Raw genomic sequence first — 27,206 nt, 5'->3', positions numbered from 1 at the left:
TCCTTTTGTTGTCAACTGCACGTTACAAGAGAAAGTCTGAACAGTGTCTTCATTGTGTTTTGGCCTGTGTGTGACACTAGGAGATACGGAATAACTCATGCCCAAAGATTCCTCTTAGAAATTGGGGCTCGGTAGATGATGCCTTATTGTGGCACTGATGCTTAGAAGTACCCTTTTTTTTCCATCTGTCTCTCTGCCATAGAATTTCCCATTATTCTCTCAAGATTTCTGTTTATCACATGACCACTGTAGCTGAGGATGAAATGGGATAAAATAGCATATTTCAGGAAAACTTGATAAAGAACTCATTGATGTAGCTTTTCATTTGGCAAAACATTTTTTTTTAAGTACTGCTAGAAGGAAGGTGTTTGTTTTGCTGAACTGGAACATCAACTTGTTCGACTCTTTTGTCTGATGTGGCAGGTTCAGATTTCTTTCTGAGCTAGAAGAGCTATGGTGCAATAAAATGCCTGAATACCTGTTTTGGCAGCTGTGGTCTGAAACTTCGGTTAGGCAGTATATTTTATAAAGACTTTTTAACCATGACAGTCCAAACAGACTTCTTATTTGCATAATTAAATCAGAATTATTATTTAAATCAGAATTATTAATTAAATCAGAATTATATACAGAATCACAGACTGGTTGAGCTTAGAAGAGACCACAGTGGATCCTCTGGTCCAACCTCCCTGCTCAAGCATGATCATCCCAGAGCACATTGTACAGGGTTGCATCCAGATGGTTCTGGAATATCTCTAGTGAGGGAGACTCCACACCTTCTCTGGGTGATCTGTTCCAGTGCCTAGTCACTGCACAGGAAAGAAGCTCTTCTTCATGTTCAGTTGGAATTCCCTGTGCATCAGTTTCTTCCTGTTGCCCCTTGTCACATTGCTGGGCACCACCAAGCAAAGCCTGGTCCATGCTCTGACTCCTCCCTGCAGGCACTGACAGACATTGAGGGCCCCTCTCAGTCATCTCTTCTCAAGGCTGAACAGCCCCAGCTCCCTCAGCCTTTCTTCATAAGGAAGATGCTCCAGTCCCTTCATCATCTTTATCACCTTGATAGGTGAAGTTTTTCATGGTAGCAGTTTGACTTCAAAAGCAATCAAGGCTCTTGCTGTCCTGTGGCATCAGTCTTGGCATGAATATGTTACGAGTTTGTTGACAAGGTGCCCCCTCTGCGTGACTATTAAGAGGACCATTGAGAGAGAAGTTCAGCTTCCTGGGCAATTAGGGCAGAGGTACTTGGGGGAAGAGGCAGCACCACCAATAGATGTTGCAGTGGAGCGCATTTTGTGTCTGTTTTCCACTTTTAGTTACTAACACTGCTAGAGGCTTATCTGCAGTGCTGCCTTGCTGCTGACATCAGAGAAACTGCACAGCATAACGCCTATTTTCATCGGCTCTTTTGAAAGTTTTTGCTCCTGATTGTTGCTAACCAGTTACTTAAACTCACTGCTTCCCAGTTGTAGTGGTTTGGCCCAAAATACTCATTACTGTTTATCTTCTGTGAGGTAAGAATTAGGAGAAACGCAAAGCAGGCCCCAAACTTGAAAGAATATAAAGAAGTTTATTAACAGACCTAAAAGAAGGGAAAAAAATTATACCACCTTCAGAACTCTCCTCCTCCCCCCATCTTCCTCCCTTCTCCCACTGACAATGTAAAAAGACAACCCTTCAGATGTTCAGTCTGTTTACCACTTCCATAATAACCTTGTTCAGTCCATTTAGAAAGAGAAGTCTCTTCTTGCTCGTGCTATGAAAACATTATCACAACGAGCCAGCCACCCATTTCCAAATATTGTTCAGTCCATTTAGGAAGAGGAGTCTCTCTGCTCGCGCTGTGAGTGCCTTCCCCCAACTTGCAGCTTTTCCCGCAACTGCTTTCGAGGGTCCACTCTTGAAGTTTTTGGGGTATAATTTTTAGGTTGAGCTGTTCAGAAACAAAAACCAGAGGCCCTTCTCCTTCCCTGGGAGCATCTCTAGGAACTGAGGTTTTCTCCTTTCCCATTTGGAGCAAAAGTCCTCATCTGGTCCATCTCTAGGAACTGAGGTTTTCTCCTTTCCCATTTGGAGCAAAAGTCCTCATCTGGTCCATCTCTCCCTGTCCAAACTTCTCATGAAATTACAGCTGCGTCAGCATCTGCCTGTCTCAGCGCAGGTGCTTTTGCTTACGAGCTGAACACTCCACCCCCCATATCTTCATGGAATTACAACGGGATACTCTGATATATCATAGCTTCACAACAGAATTTCAGCTTTAAGCATCTCCTCTCTCTCTTCCCTCAGATTTTCAGCTCTTCACATCACTAAAAGGGTTAATCTCACCTCAGCCTTGCAGCTGTGTGGCTTATCGCTGTTGGTCACCTGACTTCTGCCGGACATTGGTGCCCCTTTGCTGAAATCTTGGCCGCAGTGGAGGAAGGGGGGGAAGGGGGTTCCGAGCCGCTCTGGCTGCCCACAGCCCTGCTGGGGGGGTCATCCTGGAGCTGTGGCTCGGCCCGGCCTGGCCCGAACAGGGCCTGGGCTGGGCCCACTGGGCCCCGCTCGGGCCCTGCAGCCACCTGTCCCAGCGCCGGAAATGAGAGAGAGCTTGGGGGGAGTTTGTCTATTCTTAAGTGTGCATCACAGAGGCGGTCACAACTTTAAGTGGCTTAGAGAATTGTCCATATTCAAACTGGCCAGCTGATAGGTTCTGTTAGGTCCCAGAGGAAGCTGTAAGCACCCCTTAGCAAGGACATCCCTTCCGGGACTATGCTTGCTAACCTATGACACCAGTGTTGTGTATAACTGTCCAAATGGAATTTGGGTTCTCCTGAGCCATGCCCACTTCAGCTAACTTAATGTTTTCTCTGTGTGGGAACTCATAAGATACATTTCAGCTCATATACACATTGTCAAACATATATATAAAAATATGCAATGCACTGACTTTCATTTCTTTAATATCATTCTTGTGTTGTCTTACACATTTGGGATAGATGCTTTGCCATTAAATTTTTGACTAGGCACAGAAATCTGCAAAGGATTTAATTAGAAAAATAAGCTTTTATAGACCTTTTAGATATATTACAAAATATTTCACTCCGGTGGTTAATCTTGATTTATTCCGTCTTATTTGGTCATCCTTACTGTAGGCCTACAATATGATATATTTAGTGTTCTTGTAGAGTTTAATGTATTCCTTACTGTTGTTCACCTTACTCTAAAATCCATTTACTCTCTCAATTTTTGTTGTTGATGTGATACAAGATATTTGAATCATAAAAAAATCTCCACTCTGATACTGTGGATTAGACTAAGATACTATACAGTGTTTCTGAGCATAAAGTCCATGCAAATAGCAAATATTATTATATATCCCTCAGTATTTGCATGCAGCATACTGTTTATATTATTCCTTAAGGGCATTCAGTTCTCAATAGAACATGATCGTACATGTTAATCCTGACTTGGTTTCTGTCCATAATGACTCATTTACAATGAAGAGAAAAAAATGAAACAGGTTGGACTTAATCACTTGATAAAATATTAATATCTTCTACCAACTCTTGGTAACTACTGTTGTATTCACTGAGTTAATTCTTACCATAAGAACTGGAGAGGAGCAATTTTGTTATAAAGAGGATTAGGGTTTTTGTAGGTAGTAATATTTATACTAAATATTTGTGTGGCATTGCACATTCAGAGATTGCTGACTTTCACTGAATGCAGAAAGTATGTTACACTGACTTCTGGATTATTGGGTGCACTCATGGGAGGGTTAGTGACAATACAGAGCTTTTGTTTCTTAGTTATTCAGAGCAGTTCAGCCCCATCATTAGTAACAGTTATAACTTTCACATCCAACCCTTGAATATAGGAGAGTTGGAATCCTGGTGAACAGAATCCTGTCTCCTTTCCTCTCTCAGCGTATTTAATGATAGAAGCCAGAAACTGTATTTGCATTGTGTTTATTTTAAAAACTATTTTTTAATACCTGGAGTGGGTCCAAAAAATTTGCATACCCAGTGAGGCAATCTAATGTACTGTCTTCCTCATTAGGCAGCCTGTCTTCTCATTGATAGATTACACTAAACAAAACCAGTGCTGAAAAGAAGTCCCAAGGTGTGGTATTTTTACTTCCTTCCAGGCAGAGTATGGCCGTGAGTTCAGTAGAGCCAGGAGCCATTACCCATTGAGGTCCACAGCACAGTTTTTCACCCAACTAGGACTGCATCCATGAAAACCATAACATTCCAACTTAGTTACAAAGATGTTGCAAGAGAGAGATGGTGTTGCATACGTTGTTAGAGTTAAGGTGGATGGTATCTACTGCTCTGTTCTTAACTCACCAATTTTGCTGTTTCATCCTAGAAGGCAAGTTAGGTTGATCAAGCACAATTTACTGTTGTTAGTCTGTTTTGGCTATTGCTAATCGTCATCATCTCCGTGTGCCCACAAATGGCTTTCAATAGGACTTGGTTCATGATTTTCCCAGAAACTGAAGTGAGGCAGACTGGCCTGTAATTCTCCAAAGCATCTTTCTTGCAATGTGGTTGCAGCTTCTGCCTTTTTCCAGATATCAGGAAAAACTTCCTCAGACTCTGTGACCTTAAAATATGGAAATCAGTCAGGGTTTGCTTTAAACTTTGTATTTTAGTCTGGTTTATAAATCAGAGAACTTAAAACTTCTAACCATTTAAGGTGTTTTTTGGAAAACCAGTATATGGTAGCCATAGACAAGTTTCAAGAAGTTCTCTGTTGCTCTAATACTTAAAAACCTGGCTTACTAACCATTCAGAACTGTCCTTAACATGAAGAAATGCCAGTGTTTATCAGTTGTCTGTTGCTAATAATTAGTATTTTATTTCCAAAAAGTGTTGCTGGCTGAATGCAGACTGTGACATTGCATTCAGTCTGTGTGGCTGCTGCTTGAGTTACATGTATAAATAGGCTCTTCTCTTTCTCCCAAGCTGTCCTATCCTGGCTGCCTCGTGGCTGAGCTGCCAGACCACACTGCCATCCTTCCTATGAGATGGATAAAGGCTTTGGTTTGTATAGAACAAAATCACATTTTGTCAGGTAATTGTTAATTTGATTGCCTGTAAACTTTGCAAAGCCTCAAAGCAGTTTCTTGTTTTCCCATGTCACTGGTAATGTGGCGTAGTGCTTCTTGCACAAGTAGTAACAATTTCAGTGAAAGTTTGGTCAGGACTCAGCAGTGTTACAGGATGTGATTGCTTAGGGTGTTAAAAATTCAACAGAGTATTTCTGCAAAGTTGATCTTCAGCTGCTGCTTATGGAGTTATTTATTTCAAATGTTGCTTATGGAGTTACTTGTTCACTCATGATAGCCTTTGCACAAGATTGTATTGCAGAAGCATTTACTGCTCGAACTGGCTTTCATACTGATTTCTGTTCTTGTCAGAAGAGAGAGAAGGAGAGGAGCAACTGGATTAAATTACTACTGAAGTAAAAGGAATTAAAATTTTTATTTAAAAATGTGCCATATGAAGGTGTTTAGGAAGGAGGAGCAGGGGACCAGAACTGAAATCTTGCTGAAGTAAACATGTCCTTGTTTAACATGTGTTATATTCCTCACTGAAATGTTAGCATTTGATGGCCAAACCTTAAATGTCCGTAGTGTTTTCATTGTTTCCACCTATCTATGGTCATTACTCCCTCTAGACATCAGTGACTAGCAGGCCCTTCTCTAGCCTTAATCCTAATACCAGATGCTTTATTCCAATTACCAATAATTGCCCATGAGAAATATCTCATCATATAATAATGCAAGGCACAGCATGATTACTGGTCCCAGTTGTACTGCATTATTCCTAAGCATTTTATCTTTATGCCATCTTTCCATTTGACTGGTGTCTTTAGCAAGTCACTGGTATGAATATATAGGGTATTAAAAAATTCATTAATACAAATTGTTTCTCACTGGATGTTGTTGCCATTTCAGAGCCTGTTTTACAAGTACGTCTTGCTTAATGAAGTGCATTAAGTGTCCCTTCGGCCAGAGGGACGGCACAAAATTTTAAACTGCTTGGAGATTTGCATTTTCAGGTCTTGCTGCAAAACGTGCCTGCTGCCTGCTGTGAGGGGGGGAGCAGGAATATTGACAGCTGGTGTGCAGCTCCTTGTGCAGCTCGGCAGTAACAGACCATGATGTTAACAGCTGGAGTGTTAAAATTTGCGCATTTGCTAGCATTTATGAAGCCTAATATGTTTCGAAGTTCAGACACGTTACAGCTTATGAAAACCTGAAGGCAGCTGGGGGAGAAAAAATATTCACAAATATATGATTCCTGAAGGTTTGGAATGTATCTGCTCTTTAGAAATACCACTAAATTTTATTTGGGGTTTATATTTAAATATAAGGAAGGGCACTAAAATGGGTCCTGTAGTATCAGTCATCTTTATCAAATCATGGTATACAGTTTTGTTAATAATTTCTGTAAAAGTTCTTAGAAATGTTTTTATTTTTTAAAAGCTGCTGTCTTTGCTCTGTCTTACCATTTTTGGAAACCAACTTCATTAAACACTCACTAAGTACGGAGAAGAGTGCCTTGAATAACCCAGTTCCTTTCCTACTGTAGAGTTAGGATGTGTGAATGGGCTCTTCTGTTTGCCCCTGAGTCATGCAGTGCTCTGCTATTTTTTGTCCTGCCTGACAGAGCTGTACAGGAGCTCATCAGCCATGAAAAAATGTGTAATTGGAAGAGAACTTAAGTACATGAGTACAGGGAATAAAGGGAATCTCAGAAAAGTCAGAAGACTACAATATAGGGGGAAATTAATATTTTGAGATACAAATGAAAAAAATCAAAGTGTACTTTGTATGAAAGAAGAGCCTGAAAATGATGAGGAGAATGTTTCTGCAAAATAATTCACACCACTTGAGGCTTTTTCTTAGTGTCTGTGATTTTTTTTAATTAACAGTATCTCAACGCTACACTGATGACGCTGGCATGAAGACTGTTTCAGTAGTGTACCGATGTCATTTTTCTGTCCCAAGGATGAAGTAGGTCCTTTCTTGAGGTCATAGCTGCTCCTTTACTAAGAATACATGTAGCATCTGTATATATGACATTTCTGTTTTCTCCTCTTGAGCCTTCCTGGGTTGGTGAGTCCAGATAGTGTTTCTGACCTCTGGTGCAGGGGTACTTGGGCAATGTGCCTCTTTAGAAGAAAGCCTGTCTTTCAGCCAGTTTTTGTGTGCATGTTGGTATACTTTGTTTTACCTGGCTGACTCAGCAAGTACTGACTTTGAGGTCCTGTGACATGCTTGAGGATGGCTTTTGTTAGCTAAGCACTATGAAGAGTAGATGTGGAGAACAAAAGGCCTTTGGTGGATTTATACACTGGATGTCAGAGAATTCCTGTTTTAAAGCACTGTCACAAAAAGAGGGATAAGACTAGAAGAATCTTACCTTGCTAAAAGGAGCATACCCAAATATCTGGAGTGTTCTGCACTATTCTGGATATAGGAAGTCCTCAACATGTGATGTGGGGTTCAGAAGTCTTTTGGGTCTTCACCCTTTTGTTTCCTATTCCTTGCACTCTTGCACCCTACACGTCACCCTAAGTACTTGACAGGGATGTGTGCACTTCATTGTGGAAGAAAAAGAATTCTACCTGTTTTGGAGGAGGAGAAATATTTATGAACATCTCAGGTTTTGTTTTTCGGGACAATTTTCAGGGAGGTCATGGAGGTCAAGATACTCTTACCTCTTGTCCCTTGCACTTCCTTTCCAGGCTGAGGTGGTCAGTGCTTTGAGGAACATTTCTGGGCTCCTTTTACTGCGCCTTGCTGTACAAAGGTATACAGGGACAGGATGTTTTGCAAACAGAATGACAGTGGTGTGTAATGGCAGGGATATAACTGCATCTCTTAGGCAGCACTGTGTAAGCACATGGTTTGTTTGGAGTAAAAGTGTTGTTATCTTTGAAGGTACCACTGTCCTATATTCCTCATGGATTTTTTTTTTTTTCCTACTGGGTTGTGGCCAGAATTCTGCCCAGGGTTCTTGACAAAATCTTAGTTAATCTTCACAAAATAGTCTCATTAAGCCTTTCATATTTCAGATCTGTTCGTAAGAGTTTTCTGGTACTGTTCTTTTTTCAGGCTTATTCCTTTATCTGAGTTTTACTGACTTTTCTGTAGATCAAACAATTCCTAGTAGTTTTTTTTGTTACTCTGTCCTCCCATTTGAGGAGCCCAGTAATTCCTTCTGTTATTCTTTATGCAGGATCAAGCAGTCTTTTCTAACTTACCTTGGCTTTCAGCACCTTCCAGCTTCTTATGGTGTGCTCTTTTTATAGCTCTGCAGTAGACCTAATTTAGCCAGACATGCTGCTGTCAGTTTAGAGTCTCAAAAACCAACCTCCCTACTTGAAAAAACACCAAAACTCTCCACCAATTACTCTGCAGCAAGCACCCACTCATGGCATCCTTCACTTTATAATCTTTTTTACCACTGTAAGCAGCTATGCTTCAGTCACCAATGTGTTCAGCAGCTCTCCAGAGCAGCTGAGCATGTTCTCTTACAGATTTGTCAGACAGAGCTACTACCATGATGGAGTGGAAAGGAAAAACTGGATCTAAAGACTCTGCTGGGGCTGTAGAGAAGAGAAGGGAAAAAGCAATAAGCAGTTAAGAACAGTGTGGGAGGAGAAGAAAGGTTTTTACTTGGGCAGAATCACAAAAGAGCTCTGTGACTGAGACAGGATGGAGTCAGGCCATCCAGACTTCATTATTCCTGCTGTTTTCTAACTCAGGAATTCCAATAAATCAGGCAGGATTTTGTAATTGTGAGGGAAGGGCCTGTGTCTGCAACAAATACTCTCTCATTTGTGGGAGAAGCTTTGCAGATATAACCTGTGCACTGAGGAATTGGAAGGGAGAGCAACTTGGTTGAGAAATTTGTCATCTTCCCAAGGCGAATTTTGCAGCCTGCTTTTGGGCCTGTTTCTTGGTAAACTGTGTTTGAGAGGCAAACTCTTGGTTTGTGGTGTGAGGCAAGAAAGTTTGCTAGTGTGAGTGGTGGGTGCCTAGAGGAAGAAAACTGAAGGGAAAATCCCTCAGGGAGCCTATTTTGAGGTGATCTTTACTGTTGGTCACACTGATAACTTCTGGGATGGGTGTTTTTTGACTTTGTAGGCCTTTTAGGAAGGTGGGACAGGAACAGGAATCCCTGTGGCATGGTGCTAGGGTAGTGGGTTTTAGCACAGCTCTTTCATGTTGCATTACTGAGCAAGAGAGGGACAGAAAAGGCATCTTGCTGAACTCACAGCAAAATGTTTCCGTGAAGACTGGGGAAACAAGTAAAAAGCAGGAGAGAAGTAAATGAACTTAAAGCTGCAATAAACTGTTGATGTGCTGTGGACTTTCAAAGAATGTTTATTTGCTTTGTTTATAAAGATGCAAGTGTGTGATGATGTGCGTTTGAATCTTCTTGCATGTAAACAGATGTATCTGTTAATGCATCAAATCTGATCTTGTGTTCTATCTGGGAAGTAAGACAATTGTATCAGAAAATTCAGTCAAGCAAAACAATAGCAAAGTGAGTAGAAATTGCATTTACGTCTGTGATGGAAAAGCTACAGAGGAAGAAGGAAGAAGGTTTGAGAAATAACCTTTTTTAATGTATGGTGTCCTATGAAAATGAAGACATAATAAGGACCATGAATTAATTATATGTATATTTCTTTGTATATAGTTAATTGCTTTAGTCCAGACAAATGTACTTTGATGGATTGTACCTAAAGGATTTTAGCCCTTTGACTCCAGAGTTCTGTGTGAGGTATTATTTAGGCTTGCCAAAAATCACAGTAGATCATGTGATGTATCAAGGCTGGAGCTCCTTGTGGTGCATGTGTGGATATTTAGATATCAATGAGTCCATTTCAGAGGGGTTTCCCTTCACCTCAATCTCATGTCCCAAGCATGTTGCATGTTGTGTGCCATTGCAGTGTTTGTGGAAAGTACCTTAATTGCCATGATTACTTAACACCATTGTAAGAGCGTCAAGATGCTAAAGTATAGTACAACTAGAATTATCAGTCAGTTCTTAATCTAATAGGAGGGCTTTGCTCATCCCAAATAATTGCCTTTTGTAGCCTAGAACAGTGAAGGTGTTTTACTTGAGAGTTATTGTATCAGAGTGTATTTTTTGCTATGCCTGCTAAGGAGCAGAACTACCCACTCACCCCCACCCCCCCCCCCATAGTTATGGAAAATATTTTCTTGGTACTTCAAGGATGAAGGGTAAATATTTAGATCAGCATTGGTTTTAGCCAAGCCTCTGGAAGACAGCAGAATTGCAGCTATTCCCACTTCATGCACCAGAGGTGCATGCTCAGGTCATGCTGGCACTTCTGCTCCTACCCTTAAAATTCAGGTCTGCATTGCTGTCTGTCTACAATGCTGTGGGTCTCTAACTGAAATTCATGTTACAGGCTACAGATAAAATGAGGGAGTAGGGACAGTTTTGCTACAGAGCTGTTTTTGGAAGCAGTGTTATGGGCAGGAGTTAAGCCTCTTCTCATCAGAAAAATATAGATGTTTCAGGCTGCTGGGGCACAGACACACTTTATCAGCACCACCTTGCCTTCATGTTGGCTGAAGGATGGGTTTTAGGGAGAGGCCTTTCGCTGCCTGTAGAAACTGTAGAAAAACTACCTGTGAATGTCCGCCATGTAGATGCCCATATCCCCAAGAGAAGGGCTAATGAGGAACACCAAAACAATAAACAGGTAGATCAGGCTGCAAAGATAGAGGTGTCACAGATAGACTTAGATTGGAAACACAAGGGAGAGTTGTTCTTAGCTCAATGGGCCCATGATGCCTCAGGCCATCAGGGCAGAGATGCCACCTATAAGTGGGCACGAGACCGAGGGGTGGATCTAACCATGGACAGTATCTCCCAGGTTATCCATGACTGTGAGAAGTGTGCTGCGATCAAGCAGGCCAAGCGAGTGAAACCCCTATGGTATGGTGGGCAGTGGTCCAAGTACAAATATGGCAGATCAATTACCTCACACTGCGTCAAACACGCCAAGGCAAGCGCTATGTGCTCACAATGGTAGAAGCCACCACAGGATGGCTGGAAACCTCCCCTGTGCCTCACACTACAGCCTGTAACACCATCTTGGGTCTTGAAAAGCAAGTCCTTTGGAGGCATGGTACCCCTGAAAGAATTGAGTCTGATAATAGGACTCATTTCAAGAACAGCCTTATAAACACCTGGGCTAGTGAACATGGCATAGAGTGGGTGTACCACATCCCTTACCATGCACCAGCTGCAGGCAAAGTGGAACGGTGCGCTGGGTTGTTGAAAACCACCTTGAAGGCACTGGGTGGGGGAACTTTCAAAAATTGGGAACAGCATCTAGCAAAGGTCACCTGGTTAGTTAACACCTGTGGTTCCACCAATAGAGCTGGTCCAGCCCAATCTGAATCCCTGCATACAGTAGACAGAGATAGGGTCCTAGTAGTGCATGTCAGAGGTCTGTTAGGAAAGGCTGTTTGGATTAATTCTGCCTTGAGTACAGACAAACCCATCTTTGGGGTTGTTTTTGCACAGGGACCAGATTGCACATGGTGGGTAATGCAGAAAGATGGAACAACACATTGTGTACCGCAGGGAGATTTGGGTAAAAGCCATCTGTAATGTGGAATGCCTATATACCACTGCCTGTTGAGTGTCACTGTCACTGTTTGTACATAGCTATATATTACCGCAGGCCTGGGCCCTTGGGTGTATCACTGTGTCCCGCAGCCATAGGGAGGAGGAGGAGAGAAGATCCAGCAGGCAGGAATTGTGCAGCAAGATTGATTTATTTAATTATTTTACAAACTCTTTATAGACTTTTTTCTTCATAGTCTAATTGGACAGAGGATCAGCCACCCCTTGGGGGTGATTGTCTAGAATCCTAAAACATCCATTGTCAAAATATTTTTCTACTATACCATAAACAAGATTTTTCAAGGTTGCAGGTGTCTTGGTTGTTTACATTCCCTGCTACCTCTTCTGTGAGAGAGAAAAGTCTCTCATGGACTTAGAAAATAACAAGAAAATCCTTGCTAGCAGCATTTTTGTATCTACAGCTATATATATATATATGTATGTATTAATGTGTGTGTGTAGAGTTAGAATATCTTTGTGTGGACATTGAGCCAGTGCTATGGGATAAGGGGTGGAATGTCTTGGGGTGACTTTATGATGTGTATCCCCTATCACCTACTCTATGCCCAGACATGAATCCTGTGCCTTTTCTCTAGCTTTAAGGCAGACCTTTAAGGGGGGGGAGGAAGCCAGTGCAATTCCTTTGACGCTGTGTTCAAAAACACAGATAGCTCGCTGGCTTCTCCTGCCCGGCTGCTCCGCTTCTGCAGCTGGAAGGAGAATTTCATTCCTTTTGCTTTCTAGCAAGCTTTTTGTTTGTTAGCTAAAGCAAGGAGTTTTTCCTGGGACTTTGGCTTCTTCTTTTTCTCTTCTGGAACTATTCCCAACACCAGAACATCGGAGGCCTTTCCACCGAGGCCCAGAGTGGCCCATGCTGAGCTCCAGCTCCAGAGAGGAGAAAGCCACACCCACAAAGGACTCTGAAGTCTACCCAGATTCTCTCCACAGTGAGAGGTTCTATTATTTAGCATTATACCTTTTTTTCCTGTGCCTGCGTGCACTCTGCTTGTTAAAATAAATAGTTTTTTTCCTTTTTCACTTTTAAAAAAATCCCTAAACAAACCAAAAACAGAAAAAAACTCAATAATTATTTGTCCCAGTTTGAGACAAATTCAGAAGAACGTCTGAAATGAACGTCTCTGATAGAAGGCAGGTTACAGCCGTCCCTCCCCCACCAGTTTCAGGAAGAAATTCCTTGGAGGAAAGTGAAATGAGAATTTGAGTTACTGTGATGCTGCTGTTGCCTTATTTTCAAGCAATATGATTCTATAAAGCAGTGCACATTTTCTGTGTGCTGGCCAAATCTAACACTGTATCTTCACTGACATCTGAACATCTACTATTTCTGTAGTGTATTGTTATGAGTTGGTTGATATAATTAGATGCTCAAAAATTGATATGCTTTATTTTAAATTAATTACATACTCATGCATACTTTTAATGACACTGCAGCCCAAGCTGCATTACCCAAAACTTTGGACATACAGTTTTCCATCTTCCATTTGGTGGCTGTAGCTCAGTGGTACATCCGATTGTGTTACTTTTCACAGAACCATAGAGTGGGTCAGATTAGAATGGACCACAGTGGGCCATCTGGTTCAAACTCCCTGCCCAAGCAGGGTCGTCCCAGAGCACATGGCACAGGATTGCATCCAGGTGGTTCTGGAATATCTCTAGTGAGGGAGATGTCACACCCTTTCCGGTGAGCTGTTCCAGTGCTCAGTCACTGCCCAGGAAAGAAGCTCTTCCTCACGTTCGGGTGGAACTTCCTGTGCATCCCTTTCTTCCCATTGCCTCTCGTGCCATTTCTGGGTACCACCGAGCAGAGCCTGGTTCATGCTCTGACTCCTCCCTGCAGCCATTCACAGATACTGATGAAGTCCCTTCTCAGTCATCTCTTCTCAAGGCTGAGCAACCCCAGCACCCTCAACTTTCCCTCATAAGGAAGATGCTCCAGTCCCTTCATCATCTCTGTAACCTCCACTGGACCCACTTCAGGAGCTCCATGTCTGTCTCGTCCTGTGGAGCCCAAAGCTGGGCACAGCACTCCAGATGTGCCTCACTGGGGCTGAATAGAGGGGCAGGATCACCTCCTTCCACTTGCTGGCAATGCTCTTCCCAATGCACCCCAGGATCCCATTGGCCTCCTTGGCCACAAGGACACTGCTGGCTCAGGGACAGCTTGTTTTCCACCAGGACCCCCAAGTCCTTCTCTGCAGAGCTACTCTTCAGCAGGTGATGAAGGTGATGCTCCCCGGCCTGTGATGGTGCCCAGGGTTATTCCTCCCCAGGTGCAGGACACTTCAGTTCTGCATGAAGTGATCATACTCTTGAGTCTTCAGGAAAGTTCCTGTGTGCTTGCTCAGTGCTCAGGCACTTGACTAAATTAAAGCATTAACCATTGCCAATTTCTTACGGCCTGAGAAAGTTCAGGTATGTGTCAGGCTGGTCCCCAAAAAGGGGGATTCGCAAATTTATGCGAATTTCACTTCAGGATTTCTGTGTGACACTACTGGGAACTGAGACTTCGTTAAATGAAAGTGCAAATTTTGTATTTTAGGTTACCAGAAAGCATACTTACTTACTATTTTTGCAAGAGAATTTTGGACACCTCTAGAAAACATTTCTGTTAATTTGCAGACATTAGAGGGTGCTAGGGAAGGATAAAAATACCAATTTTTTTTTTCCTAACTGAGTTAAGGAAACTAGTTACTAGTTCCCAGTTGACTAATTGATTTTAAGGGCTTCAGATCAAAGACACTGAAATACAGCAAGGAATTTAGTGCGAAATACACATCTTGGTGATTAGCAAAGATATATTTGTTGAATTCTGCCTTTCTCCAATGCATTTGGTGTTGGTTAATTTTAAAACTGACTTTTTAATTGTAGGCCTTAAGGGCCACTTCATCAGCTCCCTGAGATGACTCTCTACTCAACAATAAACTTGTAGTCATCTCATTTTGATCAATTAACCTGTTACTACATCCTAGTAGCCATTGGACCACCTTGATTCTTTCATTTAACACAGACTGTAGTATTTTGAAGGCTACAGATAAGTGGGCTTCAGAGAGCTGATTTATGCCAGCTGAGTCATGTGCTTTCACAATCCAGTGTCTGTTCAGTATATACACTTCTCTAAAGTACTCTGTAATTTTTCCTTAAAAAAATATCTTTGAGAGGGTTTGAGGTTATTTAATTGCAATGCCAGAATTGTACAGAATTAAAGTGATTTTAGTCTAATAAATCATGTTACTTAGCAGCTGAGTTTCTTCTTACTTGTCAGTACTGGTGCTGTGAGCACTCTTTATTTCATAAGCATGTAAATTTTTGTTTTTCTGTTGAAGATGGACCAATCTCTTTGGTCATTTATGTCCTTGGGAAAAAAAGGCTCTTCACCCACTTCGATCTGACCAGATATTCTGGTGATCATTAATCATCTTGTTCCCTGGCTGATGAGGTCTACTTGCTTATTAACCTTCTGGGCTAACCTGAGTTCATCTGGCTGCTGACATAAGGATGCAATGAAGAGGCTGCATCAACAAAAATAACTAAGTTGACTGTGTTGCTGTTAGCACTGTATCAGTGGAAATACTCTCAAATGCTTTGAAACAAGGTGTTGGTATATTTTGTTTTATATAGTACACAAAAGTACTTCAGAACACTTCATACCCTCTCCCTACTACTATGAAAATGAAAAATGTAGTTGTCCCTCCCTGCCCCCATAGTCCCCTTCCTGGAACTAGATCTGCCAGCTCCTGACTTCATGTTGCACCACACGTGTCTGCAATGGGTCCTGCATGTTTTATTATGCTGAAATTTTCATAAACAAATGCATCTAAGATCAAAGACAGGAGCTCCTTTCCAATGGCAAGTTGGAAGAAGGTCATAATTGAAGCACCATCTAGAAACTATTCCATTCTCTGCAAACCTGCCACTCATTCACAAAAGCTGCTAGTAGTAGCTAGAGGTTTAACAGAATGAGGTATTGGAAGCAAAATTAATATTTCTTGGGTGTTTTTTTCTTTTCCCTTCCAGTGGGCGAGTTTGTGAGTGATGCTCTTCTGGTGCCAGACAAGTGCAAGTTCCTTCACCAAGAAAGGATGGATGTGTGTGAAACTCACCTGCATTGGCACACTGTTGCTAAAGAGGTACATTTATCTGTCTTAAAATTGCCTGCCTTCCTTCTTTCAAGCTGTGTTACTCTTCTGAGGATGGCTTTAAATATACCAGCAACATGGAACACAAAAAACAATACTTTCAAATGTTTGAGTGAATGGCATTTTGGGTTTTTTAATAAGGTAGGAAAGGGGAGTCAGAGCATATTAGAGTCTATAACTGAGTACTTACCACTGTCCTTTGAATATCGACCCTCTTTCATGTTTTCCTCACATTCACTCACAAACGCACTGTGTTTTCTGCTTCCTCCAGTTTCCTGTGTTAGCACTGGAACTAAATGCTTAGGATTTGCCTTGAATCATTATCCTGGTAAATATTATTCATTATTTATCGCGGATATTGGTATGCCAGGTGCCCACAGAGATCAAACAGACCTCAGGGAGTGCACTATGTGAAATCCAGCAGAAAACGGTAGGAAAGCTGATCAAACTAGGACTAGCCAAAGGCATTTTGCAGTCAGGCACAAAGATTTTATAATATAACAGTGCTTTACTGAAAATAGAAATAAACTTAATTACTAATGTGTTTTGGACTTTTTTTCCTTATGTGGAGAGGTTTTAGGCATAAAAACTGAGATGAGTTGCCAAGATTTCTGACTAATGTTTTTTTTGGGACCTCTTAGTTTGTACATTATTCCACCTTCTGGAGATGAAATTTGAAATGTGATCAGCAGCTTTTCGAATTTGCAGTTCTTGCTTGAATTATACTTAAATGAAACATTTAAGGCACCAACCTTCACACAGGGAAATTCTAGTTCATTTTGACTACTTGCAAACTTGAAATGGCAATAGCCAAGAAGAACATCATCACTGTGCACCACTAAAGTATTTTCATTTTTTCAGCTGTCAAGCATCACTATATCTTTAAGGTATAATTATGCATGACTGACTGTTTTCCAAACAAGGATAGGAGGTGCTGTATTGGCAGATTTATAAGACAAGACACAGTGTGTTTCCAGTGTAAGAGGTATTTCAAATGTTGATCTACCTTGTGGTGAAGTCTTCAATAGCATTAATGCATCAGGATTGGGATTAATACATCAAATAATTATTCTGTCATCAAGTTTTCTGTTTATGAGGCAGAGCCTGTGAGGATTTTAGACAGGAAGATACGGAGTTACCATGTGTATAGGAGGAGACAAGTATTTTGTTCTGGGAAAGACTGATAGGAGAGCTTGTTGCTTACAGTGGACATAGGTAGGGAGCTGCTTACAGTCAAGTAGTGAATGCAAGTGTGACCTTTCTAAATCATGTTTCAAGTTTCAGAGATCATGCAGTTGGCCAGCTTTAACTTCCTAAGGTAGTATGCAACCCCTTCATATTTTATCAAGGTCTGTGACATTTTTTAGTCTTCCTCCATGCCAATATTGTTGCGGCTTTTTTTTTCCTCTTTTCTGCAGTCCTGTAGTGAGAAGAGCATGAATCTGCACGACTATGGAATGCTGCTGCCCTGTGGAATCGACAAGTTTCGTGGTGTGGAGTTTGTCTGCTGCCCATTAGCAGAGGAAAGCGACAATCTTGATTCAGCTGATGCTGAAGATGATGATTCAGATGTCTGGTGGGGAGGTGCAGATGCAGACTATGCAGATGGAAGGTACAGTGACTTTGTACCCTTCAACTTGTTATTAAGATGTCAAAAATCTGTCTAAAAGACCGTGGCATAGTCTTTGCACCTTATACATGAACTTGCAGTTACAGTGGCTGAAAGCATCAGTGTTCTACTCCTTTTTTTTTAGCTTTCTACAGAAAAGTTTTTTATTAAAATAGTTAGTACGCTTTCTAGTGCCTTTAATTTCTTCAGTGAGAAGTATTGCCATATTTATAACAAAAATGCTTAAATTCATGTATTTTGACAAATAAATGATGAATAGTGTACTCCTAAGATAGTTCATGTGCAGTCTGGGGTACTGCAGCAGATATCAGCCAACATAACTGGTGGAGGTTTTGAAATGCCTTCATTCATAGTAACAGCCATTAGCTATGTGCTGTTATTGCCATAAGAATATTTTTCTGCTGACAATTAGTTTCTAAACATGATCTAAACAAAAATATGTTTTAATATCTAACCTTTCACAGAGTTGTTAATATGCTGCTGTTGAGAAGGAACATAGAGGTTTCCTTTGCAAAGCAGTGATGGATGGGTAGATACCATCCCTGTCCTTACCCTTCCCATCTCCTGTGCACGTAGGCTAATTTTGAGCCGGATACGGGTCATAACTGTGTTGTTACACTCAGTGGTAACTGAGTGGTCTAATGGTCTGGTGCTGTTCAAGCTTTTTCATATCACTTTCCTGAGCCTGTCTGACAGCAGTTTTAAAAGCAGCAGAGTACTGTGTCATGTCCTTGCAACTGGATGCCAACAACTCGCAGAGATGGCTTTCTTCGTAAACTAAGATCAATGTTCAAACTCTTTGTGCTCCCCAGGCTTTCATCACTTCATACTGTGCTAATGCAGTGTTTTTGCTTCTTTTCTTGTACAAATAATGCACAAAATCTAAAACTTGGGGCCGACTGCAAGTGGCTTCAAGGAGTACCCAGAAAATAAGTGGGGACCAAATTATGTGAATAATGCAGAAAGCTAACAGGTCTGAACTGTGTTATGTTTGGACTTGTTAATAATCTAGATGGAAACAATTTGAAGAACAGTGCAGAGATGAAGGACAGAGACTGAATTGCTGTAATTTGGTGCAATGAGATGGCATTAAGACCTAGAATAATTAGAAACTGTATCATGGTGGGCAACTAAATCTTTCCTGACAAAGCATTAGTAAGTGTTGCAAGGAAGACATTATTCCTTTGTGAATAATGGAATAAGTTTAAAATAAATATTTCCCCATGGTAATTTCCAGTTTTTTGTCATAAACAGGAGTGAATGGTCAGACTGATGCAAAAGCCTGCATCAAAGAACTTTGCATACTCCTTATTGATACCTTTGGATTGACTTCTGATTTGTAGTTCTTAGTGTTACTCTTTAGTAACACTCTTAGTGTTACTATTTATAACCCTTTCAGTAGGATTTGTAAAGCTGCCTTTGGACTGTTGCTGTGTCGTTTCTGTATATTTAATTTAGATTTTGATTGGATGTTTAAATGTTCTCTCATCCTAAGAAATGAGTGCTGACCTTATTCTAACGAAATGTTTGGTTTTTTCATTCTATATCTATATCTATATCCATGCAAGATAGATCTATCTATCTATCTTCTATATCTATTACATGGCTTTTATAGGTAACATATTTATTGTATATATACTTATATGTAGCACATGTCTTATAAGATAAAAGATTCCAAAATAATTTTACTTACAGATACTCACTTCATTTCTGGGTTTTTTGTGTCTGTCACTGAACATTTCATTTACTATTGTAGCCCATTTTCTTCCTCATAAGGCAGTTTAATATCTGAAGAGATGAGTTCAAGAATAACTTCATAAGTTTTGTATCCTCTAGGAATGGGAGCTGTAATTGCATTTCAATCCATTTCTGAAATTCCAAGCAAATACTGATTTATTTTTTTACCCTCCCCTCTCACAAAAATGCTTGCAAAAGGAAAATGAAAGATCCTTCTATGGGGCACTTGTACTTCACCTGCAGATGAAGTGCCAAGCAATTGGTAGTTCTTTTAGACTGACCCACTCGTATTTTTTGCTACCTCTTTAGCTTCTAAAACTACATTTAAACTATGTATGTTGGAGCCAGAAATACTCTTGAACTTCAGTTATATATATATATAACTACATATATTTTTTTTGTATATATTTTTTTTTAAAAATTCTTACACAGCAGTAGGTGGTAATTCAAATTTTGTGTGTATATATATTTATTCATATCTGAGCATAGGTCTGTGTGGCTATTGATACATATATGCCTCAGTCCTAAACTGATTGTGAGGGAGAAAGGAAATGTAAGATTTGCTAATGCTAAATTGCCAATATTCTCTGCTATTAAAGCACCTCTGAAGTGCTTACTCAAGTCTACATTTTTCACCTTACATGGTTACCCAAGTCAAAGCGAAGGTGACATGTTTGAGGTGGAGGTGATGAGTTGAAAAGCAGATGATTCTATTTTGTTTCTCAAAACTATGGCAGAGCAGAATCCAGCAAATGTGGGTGACCTATTTTGAGGTAACTTTATATCTTAAGCTATCAGATATAAATTTTAAAATATTTGCATTTAAGGTTCTGAATGTGTAGAGGAAAGCACGTTGCAGCCATTCAGTTAATAAATGCCCTTTTTCAGACTGTTGTGTTTTCACCCCCAACAGTTTTCCCTGAGGCACTGTATTTTATTTTTTTGCTTTGTCAAGGGTGTTTTCTTCCCTGCAGGATGGAGAAAAGCTCAGCAGTATGTTATAGCCACACTATTAGAGGGCATGTGGAGGCAGCTTGGGCTGCGTTGCCTCATAGCTGGATGTCTTTCCTACCCAATATCTGACCACCACCTGGGTATGGATGTAAAAGGATGTGACTTGCTTGTGGTGTGGCTTGTTGGCAGTACTTGAAAGGTGGGAGGGTGTATTTTGGTGACTGGTGATATATATACCCATTTATTCATGAGGCCAAGAGGGAGGATCCACATGTGCTTCTGAAATTGTCTTGTGCTCATCCTGAAATAGTCTGTAACTCTGACAAAGAGGTCACAAGCCTTTCTCAGCAGAGGAGATCTTTGTTGCTATCTGCACCTTTAATTAAAATTTACCTTGAAGTCTGCCTGAGGGACAGTCAGATGTAGGTGCTGACTTTCAGTATAACTGCAGACCTCTCCCTGCATAGCTACAGCTCAGTCGAGTGACCTGCAAGCTCTGGCTGCCCTTGCGACTCAGCACAGCCTGGTGGCCGTCTCGCCTGTGTGTGGGAACTTGCTGGAAGCTTTGGTGTCCTTGATGTCCAAAGTTGAATATCTTTAGGAGTGACAGCCAAGCTGGAAACTTCCAGGTTTCCTCTGTCTACATCTGTCTCATATCCACCTCTCCTTATCTTCCTGTCAATGTATGTCAGACCTCCCAGGCTTTCCTTCCCACAAGGAAGGCAGTCTGCTGTCATTTTCCTTCTTTCATGGCCGGGACACTGAAGCACTGTAAGTCTCAATATTGAGAGTTATATGGAAAACTTTTCCTTTAAGTCCCATAGCTCAGGAGCAGATGGTGCCTTAACTTCATCCAAGTCTTTCTAGACCATTTAAATATATTTTCAGTGTCCAAAATAGGAGATTTCATTTCTCATTGTTTTCCCGTCAGCAGGTTAGGCCAAATTAATTTTCTCTGTTTGGTAAAAAAAAGGTATAAAACGCTGATGTCATGATGGGATAGCATTGTAAATACCGCACTGTGGCGATTAGTGTATTTTATAATGGTTTGGTTTACAGTTTGTGAGAAACTTCTGCCAAGCAAAGTTTTATGGTTTGTTTATACTTTCCATTAGCATAGTTAATACAGTAGGCTTTTTACTACAATAAATAATCCAAAAGAGCAGAGTCTATTTTGTGCTGATAATTAGGCATCTGTGAAGTTAAACTAAAACAAATTTGTGCTATAAAGCATGATAATCATGTTCTCTGATTTTGCAACCCTGTACCACACTGAGCTTAAGGATGAGTATGCTGAAAAAAAATAGCTGAAATGATGTATCTTTTTGACTCAATGAAGAACTTGAGTTTTTTTGTCAGTAGTATCTGGAAAAAATTATTTTTTTCCTAATTGCTTTCTTCAACTATAATTCAAGAAATCCTGAAAGGCATTTAAAGCTGGTCTGTTTTTGTAGTGGTGGAAACAGCATTGTATATGTACCTGTTATGCTGATGTAGTGGTTTGGTCCAAAATACTCATTACTGTTTACTGTTGGGGTCCCTCCCCTGCCATGTAGCCCTGGGAGAGGGGCCCTGAGGGGCAGACACGGGGTTTCCCTGCCCCTGCTCAGCCTCGTTCCCATTGGTTGGTTTGTGTTCCCCTGCGCCAGTCTTCCCTTCGCCAAGACACAGCTGACATTGCTCAACAGTCTCGGTAATTAAATAATATTCACGAAAATATTCTTCCATCGGCATATATTTTGACTCCAATATTAACTGTGTCCAAACGGTTTTCCAAAAGCCCTTGGTAAGAATTAAATCCCAAGAAACATAGAAAAAGTTCTTAAACAACCATGCCAGGAAGTGTTTCAGTTCTTTTTGAGCTTGAATCAAGCTAAAATTTACAAATCGTTGTTCAAGAATCATTTTAAGTTTAAGATAAATGTCCATATGCAGCTCTGAGAGCCAAGAGTCTTCCCACTGTTCCTCCATAGTTTAGATATGGAACAGCAAAACAAAACCAAGAAGAGGAATCCAAAGTTTCCAGGGTTTACTCACACAAATCAGTCGCTTAGGGATCGGGGATCGTTCTGCTCACAATTCTCCACCATTATGTTGCATTGGGGATACTGCAACATGCATGTATCAAACCAGGAGTCCCATGGAAAGGAAATACATATGGACAGACAGATTCTTGATAGCTGTTTCAGAGAGATGTTTATTTCTCCAGCCGCATGGCCGGGGCTCTGCCGAGGAACTGTTCCAGTCACGGGACCAAGGGTCCTTCTGCCCGCGCAGGGAACACAAACCAACCAATGGGAACGAGGCTGAGCAGGGGCAGGGAAACTCCGTGTCTGTCCCCTCAGGGCCCCTCTCCCAGGGCTACATGGCAGGGGAGGGACCCCAACAGTTTACCTTCTGTGATATAAGAATTTGGAGAAACGCAAATCAGGCACCAAACTTGAAAGAATATAAAGAAGTTTAATAACAGACCTAAAAGAGGAAAAAAAAATCATACCACACCTTCAGAACTCTTCTCCTCCCCCCACCTTCCTCCCTTCTCCCACTGACAATGTAAAAAGACAACCCTTAAGATGTTCAGTCTGTTTACCACTTCCATAATAACCTTGTTCCATTCATTTAGGAAGAGGAGTCTCTCTTGCCCATGCTATGAACGCATTATCACAATGAGACAGCCACCCATTTCCAAATACCTTTGTTCAGTCCATTTAGGAAGAGGAGTCTCTCTGCTCGCATGTGAGTCCCTTCCCCCGACTTGCAGCTTTTCCCACAACTGCTTTCGAGGGTCCACTCTTGAAGTTTTCTGGGGTACAATTCTAAGGTTGAGCTGTTCAGAAACAAAAGTTCTCTTCACCCAATTCTGGGAGCATTTCATCTCTAAGAACAGAGGCCCTTCTCCTTCCCTGGGAGCAAAGGGTCTTCCTCATCTTCATCTTTAGGACTATCTCTGGGAGCATCTCTAGGAACTGAGGTTTTCTCCTTTCCCATTTGGAGCAAAAGTCCCCATCGCTTCCATCTCTCCCTGTTCAAACTTCATCTCATGAAGTTACAGCTGCGTCAGCATCTGCCTATGTCAGCACAGGTGCTGAGATCACAAGTACGAGTTGAACGCTCCACCCCCCATATCTTCATGAAATTACAATGGGTACTCTGATATAGCGTAGCTTTAGAACAGAATTTCAGCTTTAAGCATCTCCTCCTTCCCTTCCCTCAGGTTTTCAGCTCTTCACAGCACTAAAAGGGTTAATCTCACCTAGGCCTTGCAGCTGGAATGTGGCTTATCCCAGTGGAGGGGGGGGGCAGGGGGGAGCCGAGCTGCTCCAGCTGCCCACAGCAGGGCTGTGGGGGGGGTTCCACGGGTGGAAAAGGATGGCTGTGGCCCAGCCCGGTCTGGCCCAAGCAGGGTCTGGGCTGGGCCTGCTGGCCCCTGCACGGGGCCCACAGCCACCTGTCCCAGCACCGGAAATGAGACAGAGAGGCTCTGCTTCGGAGTTTCCTATTCTTAAGTGTGGATCACAGAGGCGATCACAACTTTGGGTGGCTTAAAAAATTGTCCATATTCAAACTGGCCAGCTGATAGGTTCTGTTAGGTCACAGAGGAAGCTGTAAGCACCCCTTTGCAAGAACATCACTTCTGGGACTATGCTTGCTAACCCATGACAGCTGAACAGCTTCCAGGTGACACCCTGTACTTCCGTGGGGAAGAGGAGTCACAGGGCCCAGCAGAATTGCTTTGTTTAATAATTTGTTATAAAATCCGCACTTAATGTGGAGGAAGTGTATATTTAATTTCTTTTGCTTTCTAGCTCTTCTTACATCTTTATCTATGACTTTAATGGTACAAAGATAGCAACACACGTTACTGAGTGTCTTCCCTTCAGAAACATCTGCAAGTTAACCTCAGCATCAAATTAGTTACTATCTAAATTCCCCAGAGTGCTGCCATTAAATCACACTGTCACAAGGTGTTGTTAAATTTGTCGCAGTTTTACAGTGATCTGACCTGTTATAACAACATACAGACTCCTGTCCCACTGCTGTCTTGCAGAAGGTAGGCAGACAGGCAGTTGGGATATCTGCCTGTGGCACAAGTTTATGAAAAATGCTTAAGAGTGACACATAAGCAAGTAAATTCAATAATATAAAAGAGTTAGCATAAGAATTTCAGAGGTCAAATATATGGGGTTTAGTCATTTCACTTCACACTTGAGGAAAATTCCCTTTCCTTTTTTAAGACTTACTTTGACTAGCTCCTTTTGTTTAGGTTTCTGCATGCCAAAGGAGTGGGAAATGTATTGCAGGCAGGAGTCAGGAAGATGTTTATGTTTTAATTGCAAATACAGTTGAAAGCAAGTAAATGCTACAAGCTCCATGGTGTTCTCTGTGCTCATGGTGTTCATTGGCAAGGACTGTCCAAAACATGAAATCCTCTTGCACTGTTTCGCTCCCCATTACAGCTCCCCATGTTCTTCAAACCCTTCTTTTTCCCCTGCTCATCTCTCCATCTACCCACAGAAAAATTATTTGGAAATACAGCAGGAAAAGAGAGCCTTTAGGGGGGAATTGTTTGACCCAAGAGTATTTTATACTATCTGACCTGGGAGATAAATAAAATGCTCTAATCTTCTGTATCTATTGCTTTGATGGACACTCTATTTGCTTTGGCATTTGCTGGAGGAAGCAAACGTGGTTCGATCATGGAGAAAAAAAGCATGAACTAGGAAGAATCAGATGGTGGAGGGAGGAGGCCATCTCGGATACCTGGAGTAAAGCTGTACTGTTGCTGTGTGAGCGCTGGGGTGTTACAGTCCCCCTGCAATGGGAAGGGCTGTATGGCTGAGGAACTGGCTGGATAATGGAGGGTTGTGAAGGAAGAAATCATGGGGGAGGACCAGATCTTTCAGAGATGATTACTACTTAAATCCTTCACTTTCTGCATGTTTCCTCATGCTTGTATCTGGTATGCAGTGACATGGTGTATCTTGATGATTCTTCTCTCTGTCCTCCTTCTTTCCTGTTGTTCTTAATGTTGTCTTGTGACACTGAGTCAAAAATCTGAGCCTTAACTGGAAGTCCAGCTCTGAGTCCAAAAGACTTCCCTGCAAAATGTAGGATCACAGAATGATCAAAATTGGAAGAGACCTTAGAGATCATCTAGTCCAACTGTAAACATCATAACCAACAGCACCATAATAATCACCCGTAAACCAAACCTTCAAGTGCCACATCCAGATGTCTCTTGATCAGTTCCAGGGATGGCGACTCCACCACCTCCCTGGACAACTTATTCCACCACTCCCTCAGTGAATTTTTTCTTTTTCTGATATCTAATCTAAACCTCCCATGGTGGAACTTACGGTTGTTTCGTTTCATCCTTTCACTTGACACATGGCAGAAGAGACCCATCCCCACTTCGTTACACCCTCTTTTCAGGGAGTTGTAGAGAGTGAAGGTCCCCCCTGAGCCTCCTTTCCTCCAGGCTGAGGCCCCCCCCCCAGCTCCAATGTCTTAGGATCATTTTATGATGATTAGTCTATTCCCTTATCATCAGCTCTATGCCCAAAGAATGGTTGCTGTAGCTTTAAGGTGGGTCCAGGACAGGGGGGTTGGAGCCTTGGGGCTCTTGCGCAGGCTTTTTCAAAGCCTCACTCCCCAGGCGTCCATGGTGCCTTGAGGACTGCGTTCTCTTTTTTTGCTTAGCTAGCTTGGTTTTTTAGGCAAGAAGGTTTTGGGTTTGTTTTCCTTTCCTTGGTTTTGGAGAGGCTGCAGCAGCAATCATTCGGTGGCTATTTTTTCCAAGTGAATTGGACAGTTTGGTTTTGGTCCAAGATCAGAGAGAAAAATTGACAGAAGAAGAATCGGCTGGGACCACTGGGAAGGCAAGGGGCCGCTCCATTTTGGCCCCAGACCGCAGAAAAGCTATGTCAGCAAGAGAAAGGCCACCAAATCCACCAGCTTCATCTGCTATGAAGAGGGGACTAACATCAGAGATTAACCAGCTTCCTATCTGTTTGCCCAAGCTGCTTCATGAACCTTTTGTTTGGTTGGTTTTTTCCCTTGAGACAGGAGCTGGTGCCATTTTTTTCTCCCCACGACATTGCCAGATGTTGTGGTTTTATTTTTTCTTTCCCTGGCATTTTGGGCTTTTTTGTTCCGGGGCGGGGGGGGGGGGGGCAGGGGTTAGGTCTGCCAATTCAATATCTAGCAGTTATTCATCTATTTTTTTCCTTGTGCCATGTGGGCATTCTGCCAATAAACAGTTGGGGTTTATTTCACTTTCATCCACTAGTATTCATTTCTTACTGGCAGAAAGGGATTGTTGGAATCCTTTTTTTTTTAGAGAAGTACTCATTCCAGAGTATTTTTCTCCTAAACTTGTCTCTAAACTGAGACATCCCTCAGCCATTCTCCCTAAGACTTGTGCAACAACCGTTCCATAGCTTTGTTGTCCTTCCTTTTGAAATTTTTGCTTTTCTAAAGCTAAAAGCATTATTGATCCAGAAAAAGAAAGTTGTTGAGGCTAAATTTTTTATTGGAAACATTGTCACTGGAGGAAAGAAAAAATTAATTTAAAAAATGAATTTAAATCAGTTTTGTCTCTAGATTGTTCATCTGTTTTCAAGCCATCTTGCCTCTCATGATAAACAATGAGTTCTCATTGATGTTAGCTTTTTCATTAAATTGGAAAGCTAATTCCTAAAATTTCAGTGCAAAATGCTGCAGTGGGAATCTCCTAAATGATTCTTTCAAAAAGTGTAACATGAAAAAACCCCAACCCATGCCTTACTTCCCTACACTTGAGCTGGTGAATCTGAACCAGATGTGAAGCTGGACAATGGGTCTGTACTGCAAGTTCTGCCTTAGAAGAAGGAAATTACGTGCATTTGGATGGATAAGAAGATTTCCCTTTTTCCATACTGTGCAGACTGAACTGTAGGCTGTTCATAGCCCTGAAAATTTAAGGAAAACTGAGCCTTGTGCCTGTTGCAGTGATTCAGGATCTGCTTGGTGGAGGGCTCAGTTGTCTGTGACACAGAAGCAGGAAGGGGG

At 41.6% G+C, this 27,206-nt stretch overlaps 1 protein-coding gene across 4 annotated transcripts in view; it reads left to right on the top strand.

Moving 5' to 3' along the window:
- The window catches only part of APP (amyloid beta precursor protein), a 222,561-nt gene that overhangs the window by 96,857 nt on the left and 98,498 nt on the right, over positions 1 to 27,206 (top strand). For all 4 annotated transcript variants that reach the window (XM_082279368.1, XM_082279367.1, XM_082279366.1 and 1 more), the window contains exons 4-5: positions 15,714 to 15,826; positions 17,254 to 17,447. In XM_082279368.1, the coding sequence (XP_082135494.1) occupies positions 15,714 to 15,826; positions 17,254 to 17,447 (307 nt within the window). The remainder of the gene's footprint in view (positions 1 to 15,713; positions 15,827 to 17,253; positions 17,448 to 27,206) is intronic.

This window comes from Coloeus monedula (genome assembly GCF_965178545.1).
Source record: "Coloeus monedula genome assembly, chromosome: 3".
Classification (NCBI taxonomy): domain Eukaryota; kingdom Metazoa; phylum Chordata; class Aves; order Passeriformes; family Corvidae; genus Coloeus; species Coloeus monedula.
This window is presented reverse-complemented; position numbering and strand designations above follow the sequence as displayed.